General features: G+C 42.4%; 2 protein-coding genes across 3 annotated transcripts in view; one reads left to right on the top strand and one right to left on the bottom strand.

Moving 5' to 3' along the window:
- Window positions 1-17,434, top strand: part of PRKAA2 (protein kinase AMP-activated catalytic subunit alpha 2) — a 48,741-nt gene extending 31,307 nt beyond the window's left edge. The window contains exon 10 of one of the 2 annotated variants that reach the window (XM_066625592.1): window positions 17,377-17,434. The gene's annotated coding sequence lies outside the window, so the exon portion shown is untranslated. Of the gene's footprint in view, window positions 1-5,517; window positions 8,072-17,376 lie in introns of those variants that run through there. The other variant, XM_066625591.1, reaches the window with a different exon arrangement.
- Window positions 1,132-20,722, bottom strand: part of FYB2 (FYN binding protein 2) — a 41,130-nt gene continuing 21,539 nt past the window's right edge. Inside the window, exons 7-16 of the mRNA XM_066624604.1 lie at window positions 19,366-19,492; window positions 16,897-17,023; window positions 16,732-16,772; window positions 14,094-14,151; window positions 11,578-11,667; window positions 9,638-9,666; window positions 7,854-7,914; window positions 3,014-3,110; window positions 1,623-1,782; window positions 1,132-1,169 (exon numbers count right to left, since the gene is read on the bottom strand). Coding sequence (XP_066480701.1) covers window positions 1,132-1,169; window positions 1,623-1,782; window positions 3,014-3,110; window positions 7,854-7,914; window positions 9,638-9,666; window positions 11,578-11,667; window positions 14,094-14,151; window positions 16,732-16,772; window positions 16,897-17,023; window positions 19,366-19,492 — 828 coding nt within the window. The remainder of the gene's footprint in view (window positions 1,170-1,622; window positions 1,783-3,013; window positions 3,111-7,853; window positions 7,915-9,637; window positions 9,667-11,577; window positions 11,668-14,093; window positions 14,152-16,731; window positions 16,773-16,896; window positions 17,024-19,365; window positions 19,493-20,722) is intronic.

Raw genomic sequence — 20,722 nt, 5'->3', positions numbered from 1 at the left:
ATGTACATTGCCAATGAAATTCAGATTCCAGGCAAAAGTTCAGTACATGCTGAACCAAGACCTTGAACAAGCATCTAATTTATCCAGGAGAAGACTACATCACAGTTCTGGTGCTGTACACATTTCCTAGCTCCTAGCTGCAACCTTCACAGCAGGCTGCCCTGCTGCTGCAGCTCCACTGTGCTACTGCTTTGTTCCTCTTCCCATTCACTCCTAGCGAGTTAGATGAGAGTTGGAGAGCCAATTGAAGCAAATGGACAAACAGTGTGCAGATGCTGGGGGGCCCTGGACATTCCTTGTCAGTTCATTGCTCCCCCCAAATTGCTGCCCTCACTGCTTGAAGCAGCTTCTTCAATTACCCTCATGGCTGGGTCATGCTTTGCATGTGGACAAAGAGATGTTACAAGGGTTTGCGTCACCCAATGCAAGAGCTCATTGCATCACCCTGTGATGGACCTCCTCCCATACCAGACCATACAAATTACAATATCATATGCACAGCCTAAATGCAGAAGCCTCATTAGAGTTGATGTCACACCCATTAACTTTATTTTAATATATCACAGTACAGGTCACCCTACAAAGTAGCCAACAAAAAACTAGTGGCCAAAGATGACACTCGCACAACTGAATAAGAGTTCTAGTATTAGCTCTGATGCATGAAAATGAGAGCTGACTCATACTAACACCTTATTGGTTCCCTGGTCTCTCATAACAACACTTCATTGGCTCTCAGAACAATCAGTCTCTTTGGACAGTGTTGAGTCAAGGAAATCTACTTTCTGTTACATAAGGCAGTTGTGATTTCCTTTTCTGGTTATTTGGTCCTAATGTTTGATAGAATACTGACATTTCAGCATAGTTTGTTTCATTGCATTCTGCATGAAATTCCTCATCAATGATCTGCAACGTGATGGTATTATTCAAAAATACCAAGATTTTAAAAATTTTGGCCAGTCGTGGTGTCACCCCCACCCTGAATGAGTCACCTGGTGCAGGCTGGACCCCCTAGTGATACCACTGCATGAAGTGCCACTCTAGATCCCTAAATTTACTGCCCCTCTCTAGAAAAGATGGTTTATGCCACTGATATCATGAGGTTTGCGCATGGAGTTAAACATACTATAAAGTTTACCTGAAATTCAAGTGTTCTACTAGCACATATCCATCTAGAGAAGAAAGAAATGTGAGTTTATAGTGAAAAAATATATTGAGTTTTGCTAGCAGTTACAATGACACATACCAATTGGTATTGACACATACAAATTAGCATACCATATATATCCTTAAAACTAGAGTTCAGATTAAATTTCAGAAAACAAGTTGTCAAATTCAGGTGTAAGCAAACAGCATGGAATTATTCATAGCCCAGTTTTGGTGGCAGACTTCAGGTTTCTGAAAGGAGAAGCTAGAATCCTTTTGCTTAGCTTGAGAAAGAGGCTCAGACTTCATGCCAAAAACCTTTGGATTCAGAGTCCTTTACCAATTTATTTGACCCATACCCTGCAATGCCCACAGAGTCTAGTGGTGAATTTGGAGATTGCAACTACTGCGTTTGCCTGCCCCACATTTGCTTCAGCATTAAGCACGTTCCTTTCACTCAGCAGAATTTGGAAACTTACATTTGCCTTCAGCATTCCGACATATTAATTGGTTCCCTTCAGTAATATCAATGACTTCAAGTTGTTCTCCGGCTGTGATCCGCAAGTCCAGTTCATTTTTGGTTGAAGCATTTGAGCAGTGTGCAACTGCAGTATTAATTACTTTTATTTTCTTTTCATACTGGGGGAGGGGCACAACACAAAAAGAAAAGTCACTAAAAGAGCAAGTCCCACTGAAATTGGGGGCATATTTCTGAGTAAACAGATCGGATCCCAGTATTGCAACCCAGTTCCAAAAGCTACTTTGGCTTGGCACGTGCAAACATTGGGCATGCCCAAGAAGACTTTTCTCTGTATTGAAGATCCCAGTGCTATATTAAATTCTGCTTTGAAGTGTGTCATTCATAAATTAAGTTTGCTGTACAATACGGGAGCTTCTTGTTGAGAAACAAGAGTCCAAATTCTTGTAGGGTTATCAAGTTGTGAAGTTCTTTGGATCCCAGCAGGATCTTGGCCTGCTTCTAGTCATGGCCCAATTCTAGTCTATTAATGTTCCACCGTCTTTATAAATTAGCCATGTATCATATCTTGCATACAAACATTTCTAACTTTTTTCAGTTCAGTGGTTAACCTACAAAATTAGTTAATTAGCAGTTAACCTACAAAATTTTCCTAAAATTTAGCAAAACTAGGAATTGGCTCTGTTTACTATTTCCTTCAAAAGCTCAGAGGAAGTTAATAGATTAAAATGCAGACATCATCCATTTCAATGATATTAGACAGGAAACACAGGGTGAAGGGTTGAGAAGTTGCAAATACTAGCAGATACTATAATATTTAGAACGCTAGCATCTGTAACCTTGACCATCACCATTCAAAAGGGTAGCTGAAATACCAAGATCATTCAGCACTTTTAGGTGATACTCCAGTGTTGACATTGGCAAGTGCCAAGCAATCTTGTACCCAAGCATAGATGCCATCTAATGGTCTTGGTTGGGACCAAGTAGTTAAAAGACTTTGAACAAATGTCTGTACCTTTATTTCTGCCCAGAAGATTAAAAAGCTACTCTTAATACTAGAACACTAGTTTAATGTGTTCCTGAAAACCTTTACCCTTAAAAGGTTCGGTTACAGCCCATAGTCCTTTAAGCACCAACATTCTCTGCAGCCCACGGATTTCTCTCTGAATGGAATCTGGCACCCTTGGCAGCTGTGAAATTTTGTCATTAGATGCAGACAACAATTCAACAGAACAGTTTTCTAGAATGTTGCTATTCACAGTTCTACAGAAGATTGACTGTTGGCAGATTGCAAAGTATATTTTCATGCATGCTACCTACAGCTTAAAGTGACTACTGTAGTATAACCATGCTGACAACATCCAAGCTTAAAAATTCCAATTTTTAACATACCATGAACTTCTCTCTAAACCATTTTTCTTCTTTTGCTTCCTTGTTGTTCTTTTCTAAGTTATATTTCTTGACTTTGAAGAAGTTTCTGGAAGGAGTGCTACCAAGAAAGTCAGTGATAATATAGAGAGTGGATGTTAAAAAGACAATAACAAAAAAGAAACATACAACACACCAGGGTGCTGTTAATTGCCCAACACTCAGAACTCACACACGCAGATTCATTCAGTCTGGAATGTATCACTTTTGAAGAATAGTAATGAAAAGATAAAATGATAGGATAGAGCTATTTTAAGTCAAAGATATATTCTTATCTCTATTCCCTTTGTATCTCATTTACAATGCAGAGATTGTATCTATGCATTCAGTAAATGTATACATAGAGAGAGAAACACAACACTTTAATACATGATCCTGATCTCAGATTCCAGTCTGTACTGGTGTCTTTTGCCATTAAATAAAGACATTATAATGTGTGTGCAGGATCTGTAGAATTTTTTCAGGTGGCACCCTTGGTCTTGAGTATACCCAGGGGAATTTAAAAAAAGTGTTGGCAGTTTTTAAATTCCAGGTGGAACAGAGAGCTGCTGTTCAAGAAACTGAAGGCAAAATCCTCTTGGGTTTGTAATTCCTTCGATTCCACCTTTGAAAAGTTCATTTTTGCAAGGTTAGCCATTTTGGAGAAAAACACTTACCTGTACCAGAAGGATAAAAGATACAGTACATGCACTATACTCAAGGATCTGTTAAATAATTTAAAGTTTAGCTGATGATTTGTTTCCATTATCAGTATCAATTCAGCTTCCTTCCACTTAGAAGCAGCTGCCTGTGGACCACATCCAGTATAAGATAAATGCATTGCTGATCACTATAAATGCTGGTGACTTTATTCATATCAACATGTCAGTTTAAAGGGGTCTGCTCTATTTATAAGTTACAAATGAATAGCATATTAAAAACAAAACCAATAGCTGAAGAGGAATTTCACAAAGTTATCCAAGATGTTCCTACAAATCAGTCTTGGCTCATACTAGCACATAAATAGCTACCATACAATTTTGTAGATAGATATCCTAGCCCCTACAAAAGCTCCTTCTAAAAGTTGTTCTTTCTTCAGTCATTGAATGTTTGGCGGTGGAGTAGGGCACTCAGTCTAGCCACATACATGGACAGTACACCTACTGGTCATTCCTCTGGGCATCTATGTTGACCTCAACTCCATTCGATGGAGGAATCCTCTCTGCATTCACCAGTGCTCTGTCCAGACAAATGCTGGGAGCATTTGGACACCCAGAGATCATGGCCAACAGCTTTGTTAGTATGGCTAGCCAATGTGGCCCAACACCACACATTGACCAATTATGAATATACTTTTGAAGAGGTGCTCATATTTAAATGCTGGAAATGGAAAGCTTTGAAGTATGCAGCAGGAAAAATTATTTCTCAGGTCTCCTTGGGATATCAGATCACACAACAGTAGAACTGGAGTTTAGTGCTCTCTCTTATCTCACCTTGCAGGATGGGAAGAGAAAAGAAAATGGAACCAAAATTCTTAGAGAATGCTTGTGTTCTAGTAGTACATCATTACTCTGTCACTCATGGAGCATAAGAATGACAGCCATGGCTCTTGGAGCCACGGCAGAGATCACTCATGAGTAGAGGCATTTGTTTCCTTTGAGTAAGATAGGATTACAGCCTTAGGGCCCAATCCTACTGGCTGTGGCGCAGCACTCCACCAGCACCATTAACTGAAAAGGCACTTTTGCACCGGCAGTACTGGCACACCACCGGTGCTGAGCCCAGTGTCAGTCTGCACTAGGCCTCAGTGCCCGAAGATGGCCACCGAGAGCTCCCATCAGTAAGTACAGCTGCCAGTTAGTGGCTGGGCTGTTCAAGTGGGAGGGAGGGTGGGAAGGGGGAGGGAAGGGGAGGAGCAGTCCTGGGATCTGCCATCATATCCTGACCTCTCTCTTGGGTCAGGAAACCTGACGTAGGTCTCCTCGGTAATGGCACTCCTCAATAGCTGGCACTGATCTAAGACGACCTATTGGAGCTGCTTGGGTGCGGCACAGAGTAAGGGAACATTTATTCACTTACCCTGAGAAGACCTGACACTGCTTCCCTGCCCCATAGGAAACAGCGGTGGCCATTTTGGCACCACTGTAGTCCTGGATGCTAGGGAAGCTAAGGATTGGGTTGTAAGTCTTACTGAACACAAATGGGCTTGAATAAAACACCACCATTTTCAAAAACCTCCCATGAGCATCTCCCATGTAACTTTTGTGCCACTTGTTATTCCTGCAGTACTCCAGTTTGAACTATTACTGACAGCCTCTTGGAAACACCATCATCTTATTTTAGGCTCTGAATTTGTGCACTGCATTGGGTTTGTCTGTGGGCGGGATAGGGAGGGATAGGGATAGGCAGCAGAGAAGTACAGAACAGAAGTAGCATCGTTCGCAGAACGCACCACAAAACCATCCCATTTTTCCCCCATTACATTTCAGCTTCATCGCTGCTTCTCCTGCAACCCTTCTCTTTTGATGTGAGGAATTTCATCTTCCAGTTTTTATGAATCTCATTCTTTTCTCTGGAGAGTGGAGAGAAGGGAAAAGGAAAAAAAATACACCATGTTTCCAAGTGACACAAATGCTGCAAAATGCTGATGTTCCAAAGAGACAATGGGTATCATGAAGATCAACCAAGATACCACACAACAGGCCTCATTTCATGCACCATTGAATCACAAAAACATTTTCAAATAGGAATTCTGTCACTACAGCAGCACACAGGCTTGTGGTTCAATAGGTTGCGAGTGGAGCATTGAGCAGCCGTTATTCACCCATAAAACTACAAGGGATTTATTTCTTACTTTTTTAGATACAAGTATAGAGCAGATGTTCAAATTAAGTAGTTTCTTGGAACAGCACAAAAATTCTTGAAGTCATAACCTTAATACATAGCCATAGTAAAACTTTTTTTCCACAAAAAGACATTTGTACACGGAGCACAAAGTTATTCTAAAGTTGTTTAAAAAACTAGTTCCTAGAATCCATTAGCTTTTCATTATGCCATTCAGTAACATTAAATACACACATGCTATCTTCACTCAAGAGGCTGACCCCGATACCCATGAAAACAGAATGCTTCTTGGTGAACATAACAGCAGCTACACAAGTCTTTGCAATTGCTTCTGTCTGAGAGGCAGCTCTGTGCAGCCATTTCCAGAAACAGTGGTGGGAACCAGGGACCCCAGGAATGGTGAGCAACAACAGCCTTGGCAAAGGAGATTTGATTTCTGTGTGCAACCAAAACCTCTCAGGAGCAAAACATTAAGGGGGAGGAGTGAACCCAGAATGGAAGACATCTCATTTACTTTGTGGGCCCCCTCAATTATACGAGGTTTGGAGATGGCAGTGATGACGATTGAAGGAAAATAGAAACATCCTGGTTGAGCAACAGAAAGTTGGTAGCAGGATTTCCTCTTTTGGGGAAGTCTTTTGGGGCTGAATGGAGGTCGAACTCATGATCTCCAGATATACAAGTGGGGCTACAGAAAAAAAATTGAGCATCTCATCTGACCATATATGTAAAGCAAGCTCAAATCAAGGCACTATTTGCTGTCTTGATTTATGCTTTTGCCTGTTGCTAAACTTTATCCAAGAAGTTCCCCTAACCCATGGTCCTTTGTTTTTCTTTTCCTTTTAGTGGATAGATTGAGTTGTCTTCTGCCACCTTGTGGTGCAATAGGAAAATAGTCGATTTGGGGGATCAGGCTTCTTTCCAGGAGAAGGAAACTTTCAGAGTGGTATATCCAGTTTCTCTTCTCTCTATAACCCCCACCCTAGCTGAACTTTGACAGAAAAACAGAATTCTCCATCTCATTCCACGATGAGAAACATGTGTCTGGCTCACACCAGAAAATTTTGGATAAGAATACTAATACAAGCTTTATCTACTATGTCAGTGGGTAGTGGACAGCTCTGGAGATTTGCTTTTAAAAACCAAAAATTACAAGGCCCAAGTTTTTCCTGTGTCAGCCCCATTGACCCTGAGCCTCCACCATAATTCCATATGTGGGTATAGGAAAAGGACTCCTGGGTATATTTAGACTACAAGCTTACATTGATTTTATACTGACATAACTACCATGGCCTTACCAAAGAGTCCTTTGAAAGTTACAGTTTAGTGGGAGTATCAAGAACTCTGTTCAAAACTCTTATTGTGCCATCCATATCCCACTTGGGGAAAGGAAGTTAAGCCAGTCATGTAAACATATTTTTGAAAAAGTGTCCTCTAGCACAGGGGTTTCCAAACCTTTTGGCCGAAGGGCCACATCAAATATCTGGTATGGTGTCCAGGGCCGGAAAAAAAAAATGAAATATAAAATTTAAATAAATACATTAGAGATGAAACTTAGATGAGTGGGCTCAAATGTCCAGGATTTCTCCAAGCACCAACACAGCCCAAGAAAAAAAGCATACACACTATTTCCCATTCCCCCACCCCACAAGCACAACTCTGGTTGTGTTTGGTCAACTGGGTCAGAGGCTCTCAGGGGATTAAAGATTGGCCACGGGCTGGATAGAGGCTCTCCGCGGGCCACATCTGGCCCCCAGGCCGGGGTTTGGAGACCCCTGCTCTAGCACATCCTTCAAAATAAATTCCATAGCTGATATGGCTCAAACTGAGAAAGTACCGTCTCTAATGGTATTCTGTGCATTAAAAGCCCATGTGCTAGGAGGTACATGGTATGGGTCACAAACCAGTTATAGTTTAAAAAAATTATTCCTCTAGACAAGCATGTGCCAAAAACATTTTACCATCAGTATTGTTTACCTACTTTGTATCTTCTTGTTCTGTGCCAATGTCATCGTACAAGATGCTTTCCTGGGCCATAACATCTGTTATCAAAACCATACAGTCCAGTAAAGATTAATATGAACACTGCAAGCCATTAAGAGACACACTGAACTTATTCCTTTCTAGACTGTCAACCAGTCCAGACGGAGATGTTAGACACCTTTCTTCTCATGGAGAAGTCACCCCAGAAAGACTAACATAACAATTGGAAATGCAGCCATTCAGTCTTCAGGAGTTATGCTTTTCAACCAGTGGTGGCACTCTACAGGATGACAGGTGGTACTTGGTCAGGTAGATTATTCTATAGGCGAGTGAAATGCCCTGATGCCACAGGGACTGCAGGGCACAGCACTGACCCCATTATAAAAGGAAAGGCCTAAGGAAGCAGTAAGATGCCGAGACTCAGATTATGCCCCTCAAAAGTGGTGAGAGACCAGTGTAACTGGAGTAACTGTTTTTGCTGCAGAAACCAATGTGTGATGAGTTGCCCACTCCTGCAAACACAGGAGTGGCAGAACCTGGAATGCCACCTTGGGTCTGCCGCTGCTGCTTCTGCATGACCCAAAAAAGCCCCTTATTGTGCTCTTAGGCGGTTTCCTCATACATGGAAGTTCAGAACTTCCGGTTTCATTTAAAATGCATCACACAAATGAAACAAGCTATTCTTCCACGCAGTGTCAGTAAAGAAAACGTGAAGTCCAGTGCTTAAGGAAACTGTATGAGCACGAGAAGGAGAATCTGCTTTCAGCTCACTTTTAGTGGGTGGGAAGTGGATCAATGCAGCTCATGTCTGCTGGGGGCTGAAGGAAGGTGGCAGGCTTGGGAGGGGGGGTGAAGGGCACCCTGATCTCACTGCCTTCTCACACACCCCCATCTGCCACTGATGGCAACACTCACCACCATGCCCTAATACATGTGCTGCCCATGTGCACACAGCAGTCATCCCTGGAGGCAGCGATACTTGCAAAAAGTGCTCCACACAAGACGCGTTCCTTGCAAATACAGTACTTGCTTAAAAGCCCTGCTCAAGATCTCGGCAACAGATACACCTTGCAGTCATGCAAGGAGAATTGCTGCATCTGAAAACCCAAGGCAATCTGAGACGCATGGTAGGGTTGCCCTCCTGAAAATTCTCTATGGTGCAATTAAAAAAAAAAAGAACACTTAATCCTTTTCAAAAGGAACACACAGGGGTAGTAAACCTTAAAATTATTAAGCAAGCTATATCTGTTCAAAATTACACAGTACAGCCTAGCTAACTAGGCTGTTTCTTAAACAACCTTACAGAGGCTTCCAGTGCACACAGAATCATGTTAGTGCTATTAGGTAATGGTGTCATGCACCCCAAATTATCCTGGATTACACTAATCTGAGAAGCATGGTTATGATGCAAATTATGGGAGATTAGACAAAAAAACCCAAACCTACAAGCTACATCAGGGATTGTAGGTTGACATTAAGATGGGTAGGGGAGCACCTCATGTCTTACCTATTCCAAGGTATGCTAATTTTTCAGAAATCCCCACCCTCAAATCCATTCAAACAGTGCCAGGTTGGTGTGGGTCTCCAGGCAAAGGCCTGCATTGCCACCTCCATGACACTGCCCACCTGCTTCTAGGGAGCACTGGGCACTTCTACTGCCACTGATAACAAGGGTTAAGAGTTGGCTTGGCAGGCCTCCAATAGACTGTGAGTTACATGGCTGACACTTAACTGTCGTTGCTGTCAAGGGAAGCAGTTTTAATATTGCACACATCGGCTTACCTAGGTTTGGCACAGAACTCGAAAGGTTGCTGAAAAGGGAAAAAAGTGCATTTCAACACAGCGCATAAATAGCAATATTGGTTGCATAGCAACTATAGTCAAGAAAAGATGTTGCTCACATATCCTCTTTCCACCACATACACACTTTGGAAGTTACAGAATCAGCACTTCACATCATCTGCCACCTTACCCAGTGCTGTTAGTTCTTTACATAAAGGCCTTGTATACAATCATGCTGTATGTAGAAAAATTAGCACAGCAGGAGCAACAGCAGAACATGACCAGGAAGAAGCTGGAATTCCATCCGTGTCTCCCTCTCCTTTAATTCTCATTAAATCCCATGTTGCCATCCTCCGTAAAATTACTTAGAATTTCTCCATCAGAACTGCCTCCCTTTGCAGCCCTTAGAAGCTGCATGTTGGCAATGGGGTTTTTTGGTTTTTTTACAAGAGGTTTAATCCAACAATACTTTAGCAGCTTTGGAAAACAAAAGAATCCTAGGGCAAGATAAGGCAGGAAGAAGAAAAAGGAAAGAGTACATTGTTTCTCCACTGAAGTCAGTCAGCAAGCACAGCATGTTTTCATATAACTAATGTATGGATTTCCCTGCAATGGGATGTGGTGATGCTGAACACACTCTTAGAGATGACTTTAAAGAGGATGAGACATTCATGGAGAAGAGGTCTATCACTAGTCATTAGCCATGATGGCTGCGTGAAATCTCCATATTCAGAGGCAATAAACCTCTGAATACAGTTGCTTGACAAGTAAGGGAGGACTTTTTTTTAGCTCTGTTTGTGGGCATCTGTTTGGACACCATAAGAAACAAATGCTGAACTCAGTGAATCTTTGCTTTGATCCAGCACAACTCTGGTTATGTAAGCATATGGATGCCGTCTTCCCAAATGCCTTGGGATTATGCTTCCCCCGTAGCTACTCTCTTCTGTAAATGTTCTAGCACAAGACCAGAGACCAAGTATATATGCAGGAGCAGTAAGAGTGAAGCCAGGGATGAGGCACAATAGTTTTCATGGTGGGAAGCTGGTATGTTTGTTCATATTAGGCTCTCACTTTTTTCAATTCTTCAGGCTCAGTATTTCCTATCCTTTCCATGCAAGGCAAATGGGGTGGACATCGGCTCCCAGAACTACCATCTGAACTGACCCAACATGAAGTTTCATCCACAGTCTTTTTTGTTGATGTTCCATTTACATCTCATTGTTGTGCATGCCATTCTTTTAAGAAGAGACCCGCTGGATCAGGCCAAAGGGCCATCTAGTCCAGCTTTCTGTATCTCACAGTGGCCCAGCAAACACTTCAAGGAACACACAGGACAATGGTCACAACCTGTGTCCTGTTGCCCTCCCCTGCATCTGGCAATCAGAGGCAGCCTAGCTCTACCTTGCACATACTTACCGTGACTTGTAACCAGTGATGAATGTTTCCTTCAGAAATTTGTCCAATCCCCTCTTAAAGGCATCTAGGCAAGATGCCATAAGCACTTCCTGTGGCAAGGAGTTCCACAGAGTTATTACATGCTGAGTAAAGAAATATTTTCTTTCGTCTGTCCTAACTCTCCCAACACACAACTTTAGTGAATGTCCCCTGGTTCTGACGTGAAAGGGAAAAGAGCGTCTCTCTATCCACTCTATTCATATTTTGTATGTCTCAATCATGAACCCCCCCCCCCTCAGGCACCTCTTTTCTAGGCTGAAGAGACCCAAACATTGTAGCCTGTCTTCATAAGGAAGGTACCCCAGCCCAGTACTAGCCTTTAGCAAAGATGGGTATACTGCAATCAGCAAAGCAAGCATCCCAAGATTCAAAAGTTTCGCAGGTGGTTGAAGCAATTGATAAAGAATGAAATCAGATACTGAACAGAGGAGAATGATAATTTAAAACAGTTGCCCTTGATCCTGAAATTTTAAGAAGTTACCTACCGAGAATTCTCTTTCAAATGTGCATTTTTCACATGGAATTTTCCTTTCTTGAACAGTTTCCCAAATTTCTTTGGTTTTTCTACTTTGTCACTGTTAGGTTAATAATAAAAGGTCAACACATCAAATCAAACCGAATTTTAAGTTATGCATATTGTCATTACCATCATTTATGAAAGTGACATTTATTGGCAGTTTAGAACTGGCAGAAGGAAAGACTTCATAACTACACTTATGGAATTCACCACTGCAAGATATGATAATTCCTGCTATCTTAGAAGGCTTTGAAAGGGATTAGAGAAATCCATGGAAAGTAGGTTGAATATCCATGTTCAGAGAAATGTGACTTCCAAGTACCAGATACTGACTACAAAGGAGACTGGCAATCTCCATTATGCTCTGCTTTCCAGGAGGCATCCAGCTGCTACTGTTGGAGATAATGGTAGACTTCATCATTCTGTTATCTAATCCTGCATGAGAATTCTGCATTAAATGCTAATCCTTATATTGTCATCTGGACAACAACTTTGTGAAGTGGGTATACTGTACAGGAACCTTAAACCAATGGTCATTTTCAAAACAACCACATAAGAACATAAGAACATAAGAACAGCCCCACTGGATCAGGCCATAGGCCCATCTAGTCCAGCTTCCTGTATCTCACAGTGGCCCACCAAATGCCCCAGGGAGCACACCAGATAACAAGAGACCTCATCCTGGTGCCACAAATGGTACTGGTGACAGCTTGCTGGAAGTTATAGTGTAAGACCACACGCTGGGGCCCCATGGCAACCCCTGCCCACCCTCTGATGGTGCATTAGACTGTCACTGGAACTGAAGCTTCAGAGTTGCCCAGCCAGGCAGATCCTCCATTGGGCCTGGGGCCCTTGCTCCATTGTAACTTCAATCAATGATTGAACAGGAAGTTACCTGCATTCAGAGGATTAGTCTAAAAGAAATCATCTGCTGCAACACTAATCCAAAACTTCTCAAATTTGTTGAACTTGGGTTCCACTCAGCTAACTTATGTTGCCTTCTGCTCCCTCCCCAATCCAGCACCTTATCATTTGTTCCACAGGTACACATGTGCAGAACCTGCCACTGCTGCAAACAGGAACCTGTGCATTGGTATAGAAATTCTACTCAGGTGTTAGAAAAGAAATATAACATGATGCACTGAACCTCCTCCTAAAGCCATACACAATATGACTTTAGGTCAAACACGGTACCTCTTTATGGGAATGTACTATTCCATCATCCAATGTGTTTTAAGAATACAGTCATTCACCACCCCAAAAATCCAATGTGCATCAGGATGGGTTCACTGCTGGGGGTCTTCAGTCTATTCAGGTGTTGCCTGGTGCAGAATGGAAGGCACCAAGTATCCTATCTGCCCCTGGACCCACAGTTTGAGCAACACCACCTTAAGTAGAAATGGTCAGTGTTCTTATACAGAAGGACAGTACTGTGAAATTTTTACAGATACCCTTTAAAAATGATTAAAACCTTGATTTAGCAGATTAAAATGTGAAAGTTAATATTTTGAAATCATTAAATCAAGACAGGTCTTTTAATTGAGGTATCACCGAAAACCCTAATTCTGCAGTAGTACTCCATGATCCTATTACAGAAGCCATTTTGAATTAAGAGCAGGTTAATATTTCCAGCACTAAACAGAATGAGTTAGTCCTACCCTAGTATGGTTTGGCAGGAGGACATGCACATGTCTGAAAGAGTCTTCATGAAAATGTACATGTAGGAGACCACTTGTAGAGGTCATGAGTAGACCAATAGAACTCATTTGCTGAGGGCGCTACAACTATGTATGAATGTAACAAATACATCTCTCATACACAATTAAAAGTCAAAACTGGCACTTTGAAAGCCCTTTAAGGCTTGGGACCAGGGTATTTGAAGGACCACCTTATAATCCTACCTCTCTTCTTAGATCACCAGAGGGGGCCCTTTTAATTGTGCCACCACTGAAAGAGGTGAAGGGGTTGGTGGTGAGAAATAGGGCCTTCTTGGCGGTGGTGCCCTGCTTGTGGCCTTGGAACTAAGAACTCCTCTCTCTTTCAGGTCCTTTTGGTAGGGCCTCAAGACCTTATTTGAGAAGGTGTTTGACTGCTGACATGAGAAGCTGGCATTTTTACTTTGAGCCCTTAACAAATGCAGTTTTGTTTATGAGATCCATAGGGATTTGATCTGTTTTTATTGTGTTAATTGTTTTATAGTTATGTTATTATATTGTTTTAATCTGTTTATTGTACAGTTTTATGCTGTTAGCTGCCTTGAGGCCCCAAACGTGTGGGAGAAAAGAGAGACAAAAATTCATTAAATAGTACTACAGTACACACATCAAGGAGATAAGATTGGACACAGTGCCCTTTAGAGGACCCCTCAGTGAAAACAGAGATTTTCTTCTTTGTAGTGTGTGTCTGTGGGGGGGGGGGGGGAGAGAGACAATGAGAAGAATTTAGGTAAATAGGAATTTAGGGCAATACAAAGACAGAACTCACTCTAGCTTTGTTGAATTATAGTCTTCACTTTGAATATCTTCATAGGTTTCTTCTGAAACTTAACATACAAACACAAATAATTAGACAAGTATTCAATGCCAAAACGTTCATATTTATTTATCTTTGTATAGATCTCCAAAATGCTCATTTGGGAACATGCCATAGTTAAATGCTCATTTGGGAACATGCCACAGAAATCCTAAAAGCAGGCTCTAAGCTGGAGTGTCAAATATAAGGCCTGCGGGCGGATTGTGGACCCAGGAAGCAATTTATCTGGCCCCTGTTATAATTGTGCTCTCTCATATCTTAAAAATATGAACAAGCTTTGCACATTTTCTCTTCTGTCATGAGCAGCTAATGAGTTTCTAGAACAAAGTGCTTATTTCTGGCCATCATCTGCTTAATGATGTCACTTCCAGCCCTCAGAAGGCACCATGAGTGCTAAATTTGGCCCTTTGCATGAAATGAATTTGACACACCTGCTCTAAGGTGCTGGGAGTGTCAATGGACTACTTAAGTAAATAAGCAGAGGTTTGAGCCTCAAGGCCAAAAGGAGCACCAGTCATCAGTGTAGTATATAATAAAACACATACAACATTCTTTCTATACAATACACTATGAGATCATATGTCTTAAATTTCCACATTGTCTTTTTAGATCCTCTGATATTTAAGCATATGGATGTTATATTGTATACCAAGTTCCCTTAAGACAAGTCAATTCTTAGCAAACAGTATAGTGAGCAAGGACTATAAAACCCCAAAGAGGTAAATAGATAAATAAACACAAGCCTGAGTGTATTGCAATGCATTGGTTAGGGCACTGAACTTAGACCCATGTTCAAATCCTCACTCAATCACAAATCTCACTGGTTAACCCTGGGCTGGTAGAGAGTGTAACCTCTCTCACAGAATTGCCCCAGGATAAAAACTGGGGATAATGACCTAATAAGTTGCTGTGTCCTTCGTCTAAGAAACTTAAGATTTTCAAAAAAAGTAACCACATATTTCTTGCATACATTTAAGCTAAATCAAAATAGGAACAGCACTCAGGATACTAATTATGATTTTATTTCAAAAGGGCACATGACAGGGAAGGATTGGCTGGGTGAACTTCAAATTCACAACAAGAGAAAATATCCACAGGCGGATAAAGAAACCACCGGAAGGTTAATATGCTTAGAATTAGTCAGTCTATAAACCCCTACATGAGGGCCTGTTAAATGGACTATGCCTATATGGTACTGCAGCTGGATTCTTAAATATACCAACTCATTTTAATAAGCTATGCTAATACTGTACAGTCCATAGATTCCTGGACCAAAAGTCTTATAAAATAACTGAACCAGAAGAGCAGATTAAAAGCCACCACTGTTCCTCCAATGAAATGTTAACAAAGTTACATTAAAAACAAGGATTACCGTGACTTCAACCATTGCACACTGAATTGCCACTATTAAGTATTATAGTGGGCTAATCGGTTTCTCATAAAAGGGCAATTTTTCCTTGACAGTACAATTATAGCCTCTGGCAGTTTTAACTGTGGTAACCCCAAGGAAAGGAAGGTGGGCAACTGAAGACAGAGTGCGGGATGCATGTAGAACCTAACTCAGGGGTGCTCAATAGGTGGATCGCGATCTACCGGTAGATCGCGAGGCAAAATGAGTAGATCGCAGAGTGCTGACCCCCCCTTCAGGTGCCTCTGGGAGGAAACGCCAGGAGTAAGGCCCACTGTACTCAATGGGGCTTACTCCCAGGTAAGTGTGGCTAGGATTGCAGCCTCACAGCCTAATCCTAGGCATGTCTACTCAAGAGTAAGTCCTGTTATACTCAGTGGGGCTCAAGGTACACCAGCATACATTGTACACATAAATGTTATATGTTATGATGGCGCGAACATTGTAAAAAAACTCTGGTAGATCTCCGGACCTTGCTGGGTTTCAAAGTAGCTCTCGAGCCAAAAAAGTGTGAGCACCCCTGACCTAACTCATTAAATCACTCAGATAAAATTTAAATCCTGCTGTTTGCAATTATTTGCTTGTTCACTTTTGTCTTCATATGGATTTCTGATTTTAATATTGCATTCTTTTTTACTTTGATCAAATCAAATCTTTATTACAGTCACAGACCAGCATATTTACTTTGATCTGCTTGGGTTTAAAAATAGATTTTTTTTAAATCAGTGTGCAAGTAAGTGGCTTCTCCAAGCTAATGAGAACAATCAGAAGACAAATATCATCATCATCATCACCACCACCACCACCACCTCCTCCTCTCCCTCAAGGACCTTATACAGGCCAGACAGGAAGGATATAGCAGGTGAGTTTGCCAGAGACAGAGTTATGTATAGCTTCACTTCCAGCACACAATATGCTTGATGGTGCAGAAAACATGATACAACTAGTCACGGAACATGGTTGAACCTCCTGCTGTATCCATACAAAGAGATTCTGGTACTCATTCCTCTGGTTCAGGAAGCATAGAGAATTCATTGACATGTGGCAGGCTTTTGGAAAGAATGACAGAGTTTTGTTCTGGCTAGACTGAGTGCTAAAGTACTGCAGTCACATGATCACCCCCTTCATTAACATAAAAAACCCAAAACATTAAAACATACCACTATGTTGCCTCATACTTACCAGTATCAGATGTGAATGAGCTGATGGTATCAGAGGCTTGACTGCAACAGAAAGGATTTTTTAAAATGCTATTGGCCAGAATACACGTCACACACAAAAAAAGAGTGAAATACCTTCTAAAGGTTAAACCTACAAGTGGAAACTAGATATCTGTAGAGCACTCACACTAGTCCTTCCACATCATCGTACAGCTCCTCCACAGCAGACACTGACTGGGAAGTTCTTGGACCCAGCTCCAGAGCTTGTGCTTTTTCTTCATCCACTTTCAAGGTTTCCAGGGACACGTACCCATCTGAAAATAGGAAAAGGATTCTACAAGCTCTACTGTATGTATATAATAGATCAACCATGACAAATAACCTATGCCCAAAAAAGCACAAGGGAAAACCTTCAGGAGTGCCAGGAGTTCTCTATGGAAGCCACAGCAAAAGTACATTCTCAAATTCAAAAACTGTCAATGTTGTGGTCATGATTGTCCACAAACTGTTTCTAGAGGTCTTGGGTTGGAATGGCATTTCAAAAGCTACACATGCAGCAGTATAGCAGGTAGTCTAGAAAGAATGTAGCATCCGGTGTAACAATGAACTTGTCAAAAGAGGTGGTGCAAAGAGATGAACCTGACACTGTCGACCTTTCCCTCTCCAGCTCCCCTACTAGGATCACCAAGCCCTCAACTCTTTGGGCAACAGTCTAAGCATGCAAGAAACAAAAAGTGCGAGCCAGGTCTACGTCCAAGCAGTATGTGACATTTCCTGTTCCTAGAGCAGAAGATCAGAAGTGCAAATAGATTCCTGCCACTAATGGCCAACTGCACACATGAAATTAAACCATTAAAGAAGCCCCACAACAACAACGAATGTATTTTTAATCAATCATTCTATATCGCAACCGTTAAAAACGGCTTCACTGAGTGCAATTTCTGAAAGGCAACAGCAGCCAAAGCACAGCCTTGAGGGACGGCATATAGGTTACATGCAACCAAATTGACATGTATTATTTTCCCTCAAAATACAAAACCCCAAATCCAGTGATGCTGAAAGACATTCATTAGTCTCCAGGTTTTGAAACTGAATGAGGTACACTGCCAGGTATAGCGCCAGGGGTTGGGCACTTGCTGAGGGTTCCACACCCATCGGAGAGCCCACAGGGCTAGGTTAAGTCCTGAACCCTCAATATCAGTGGGAATAGAAGGGTTCAGTGCACGATCAGGTGGGGGGGGCACCAAAGGGAGGCGAGTTCAGAACTTCATCCAAAGACCCACAGCAAGGTGGTGTCAACATACTGTCCCTCCAGGAAAGGCACAAACATTTTTGAAAGCCTTTCCCATACAGCTGTTCTGCAATTAGGTAGGCTCACATCTGGCCCTTGAGCATTCTCCACCCTACTCACAAAGCCAATGATCTCATTCCATTTTCTCTCCGCTATCATACAAACCCTGCTGAGGCAGACTAATGGCTTTCCGTGGGAGTCACAAATGCATCTAACGGCAGAATTAGGCTTTAACACAGCAGTGTTTATACTTGGAAGAGATGTAACAGCATGAAATAAGCCCAGCTTCCAGCTCCCAAACACTGGGAGGCTCTTTTATATTTGAAAGCAAAGCAGGCTACATTAGTGAAGCTGTCAGAGGAGGTGCATAAACAGCACAGGTGTGTCATCGCAACTTTAAAGGCAACACAGGCTTCTTTCCAATACAACCCTCCAGCCTCAGAAAGCGCACTCCCCGTTTTGAGTGACAGGATAAGCTCAAGCCTTTGCACAACAGGGGGCTGGAATAATTTAGAAAACAAGGGCTTGTTCTATTCTTAGCTGATCAACCAAATCTGACAGACAGAATAGTTGAATCCCTCCTTGTCTCTTTTGTTATAAGTTCTGGTCTCTTCTCTTCTCATGGGGCAGAGAGGAAGTGGCTTGCCTGAGGCCACTGAACAATAGGCAATATTTGATCCCAGGATCTCTAGATTTGTAGCTCAAGTTCTTCATTGCTACATTGGCATATCTGCACTGAAAGTAGGCATGAATGAAAGAAATTGTTCTCTTACAGCACAATCTTATCTTGCACTGGAACAGGCAGGCCAGGAGGCCTGTGTTGTATCCAGCGCAAGATTGGGGTCAGAATCAACTCAGCCCCAGAATCAAACTCCTCCCCTTACCTCTGGGTAAGCCACCACAGCCCCAATGGAACTTCTCGGACTTGTGCAACCTCAGGGGGTAGCACAAGTCCAAGAAGAATGGAGCAACTTGAAGCTGCTCCGTGCTGCTCAGGGAATAGGGTTGGGATCCAGCATAACTGCCAGGTCCCAGCTTCGCCTCCTGCTCCCCGCACACCCTCCCCCACCCCAGAATGCCTCCCTCCCACCTCCTCTCCAGACCCCTGCGCCGGCCAAGCTTGGCCAATGCAACCTTCCCTCCCTGCATCAGTGCAGTGGCTGGATGCAACCTCTGTGGGCTGACGCACGTCCCTGCACTGGTCCAGCCAACTCACGAGGAGGCACAAACGTGCTTTACACTGATAGGATTGTGCCCTTATTGTCTGAATTGGTGGCTCTATGGGAGAGAGGTTAAGGCTATGATCCTATGCACACTTGCTGGAAAATTCAGTGTTATTGACACCTGATACAAAAAAATACTCACAGTTTCCAGGTTTTGCTAGCCTTGTCCCAGGGAAAGACTGTGTGGGTTCCTCTTGCAGCATGTTCTTCCCACTTCTGCTCTCACCATTGATTTTCACTTTAGCAAGCGTACCTCCATGATCACCAATCTGATATAAAACATATCAACAGTTGGTAGAAGAGTTTTTTCAAACATTACATTGTTTACTTACCCAATTCATCCTACAAGAGCAAAGGACAACTTCAAGTACAGGGTACTTTCCGACACTGGTAACAAAGCATTTTAATCTTATGGCTGCTTAAGGGTTTTGGAGATCTGTGATCAGGCCTGCCATCTCTTTAAACGTCAGCCTTAGAAGTGGGGAAGTAAAAACCAAATCAAAACCAAGGTATGGAAATTCCAACCAGTGGTATAGCTGGTCCCTCTGGCACCCCTGGGCCGTGACTCATGATGCTATGCCCTCAGAAGTGACTGACCCAGAAGTAAGTGCTCTGACATGACAACACCACCACCAATCACTTTAGGTTACGGCAGTGCTCAGGGGGAAAAAAAGGCAAGAAAGGGGTGGCTCAGAGCCACACACAATCACTCCAAATGCCCCCGGCTTGACACCCCTTCAGGCCTGGTACCCAGGGTCATGTACCCCCTTGCCCTGCCTTAGCTAAACTACTGATTCCAACACAGGACAGCTGTTGGAACTGGAAACTTTTTCTGTTCCCAAGACATCCGAATATGAACTTGGATAAGGATGTAGTTTAGTTTGGTTCTTTATGAAGACCCATGCCCATATCAGAAAGCATCCATCAATCTGAGCCTCAAGAGACAATGTATAATATCAGTGGGCTGAGAGAAGAACAAGTACTCTGAAATAACCTTTTGATGTGCACAGGAGAATATGGAAAAGCTGTGGTGGAATACATTGGGCTACTCTCCCACCACAAGTGTTCATATACTGACCAGAGAAAGTCAACATTTCCACTTATTGAGTGATACAGCTAACAAGAGCACTATTTGTATACTACTACTATCACCACCACCACCACCACCACCACCTCCTCCTCCTCCTCCTCCTCCTCCTCTTAACACTTGGATAGCATGCAAAGTGTTTCACATGTATTAACAATGCAGTCCTTGCAATAAACCTGTGAAGGTAAGTAAAAAATCATAATCCCACAAATTGCAGCCAAGGCTGGGAGGGGGGCAACTTCCCTAAGATCATCAAGTGAGTTCATGGCAGAGACAAGTTTCAAACCATGGAAGCTCCAATTTGATACCTCCTCAGCTGTGGTATCCAGAATTGCGTAATCTCTTTTAACCACTAGACTACACCAGTTCTTATTACCATCACACATACAATGACCACACATGGAACAGTCAC

This window comes from Tiliqua scincoides, chromosome 4, assembly GCF_035046505.1.
Source record: "Tiliqua scincoides isolate rTilSci1 chromosome 4, rTilSci1.hap2, whole genome shotgun sequence".
NCBI lineage: Eukaryota > Metazoa > Chordata > Lepidosauria > Squamata > Scincidae > Tiliqua > Tiliqua scincoides.
Note: the sequence above shows the minus strand (reverse complement) of the source record. Positions and strands in the feature narration are given on the sequence as shown.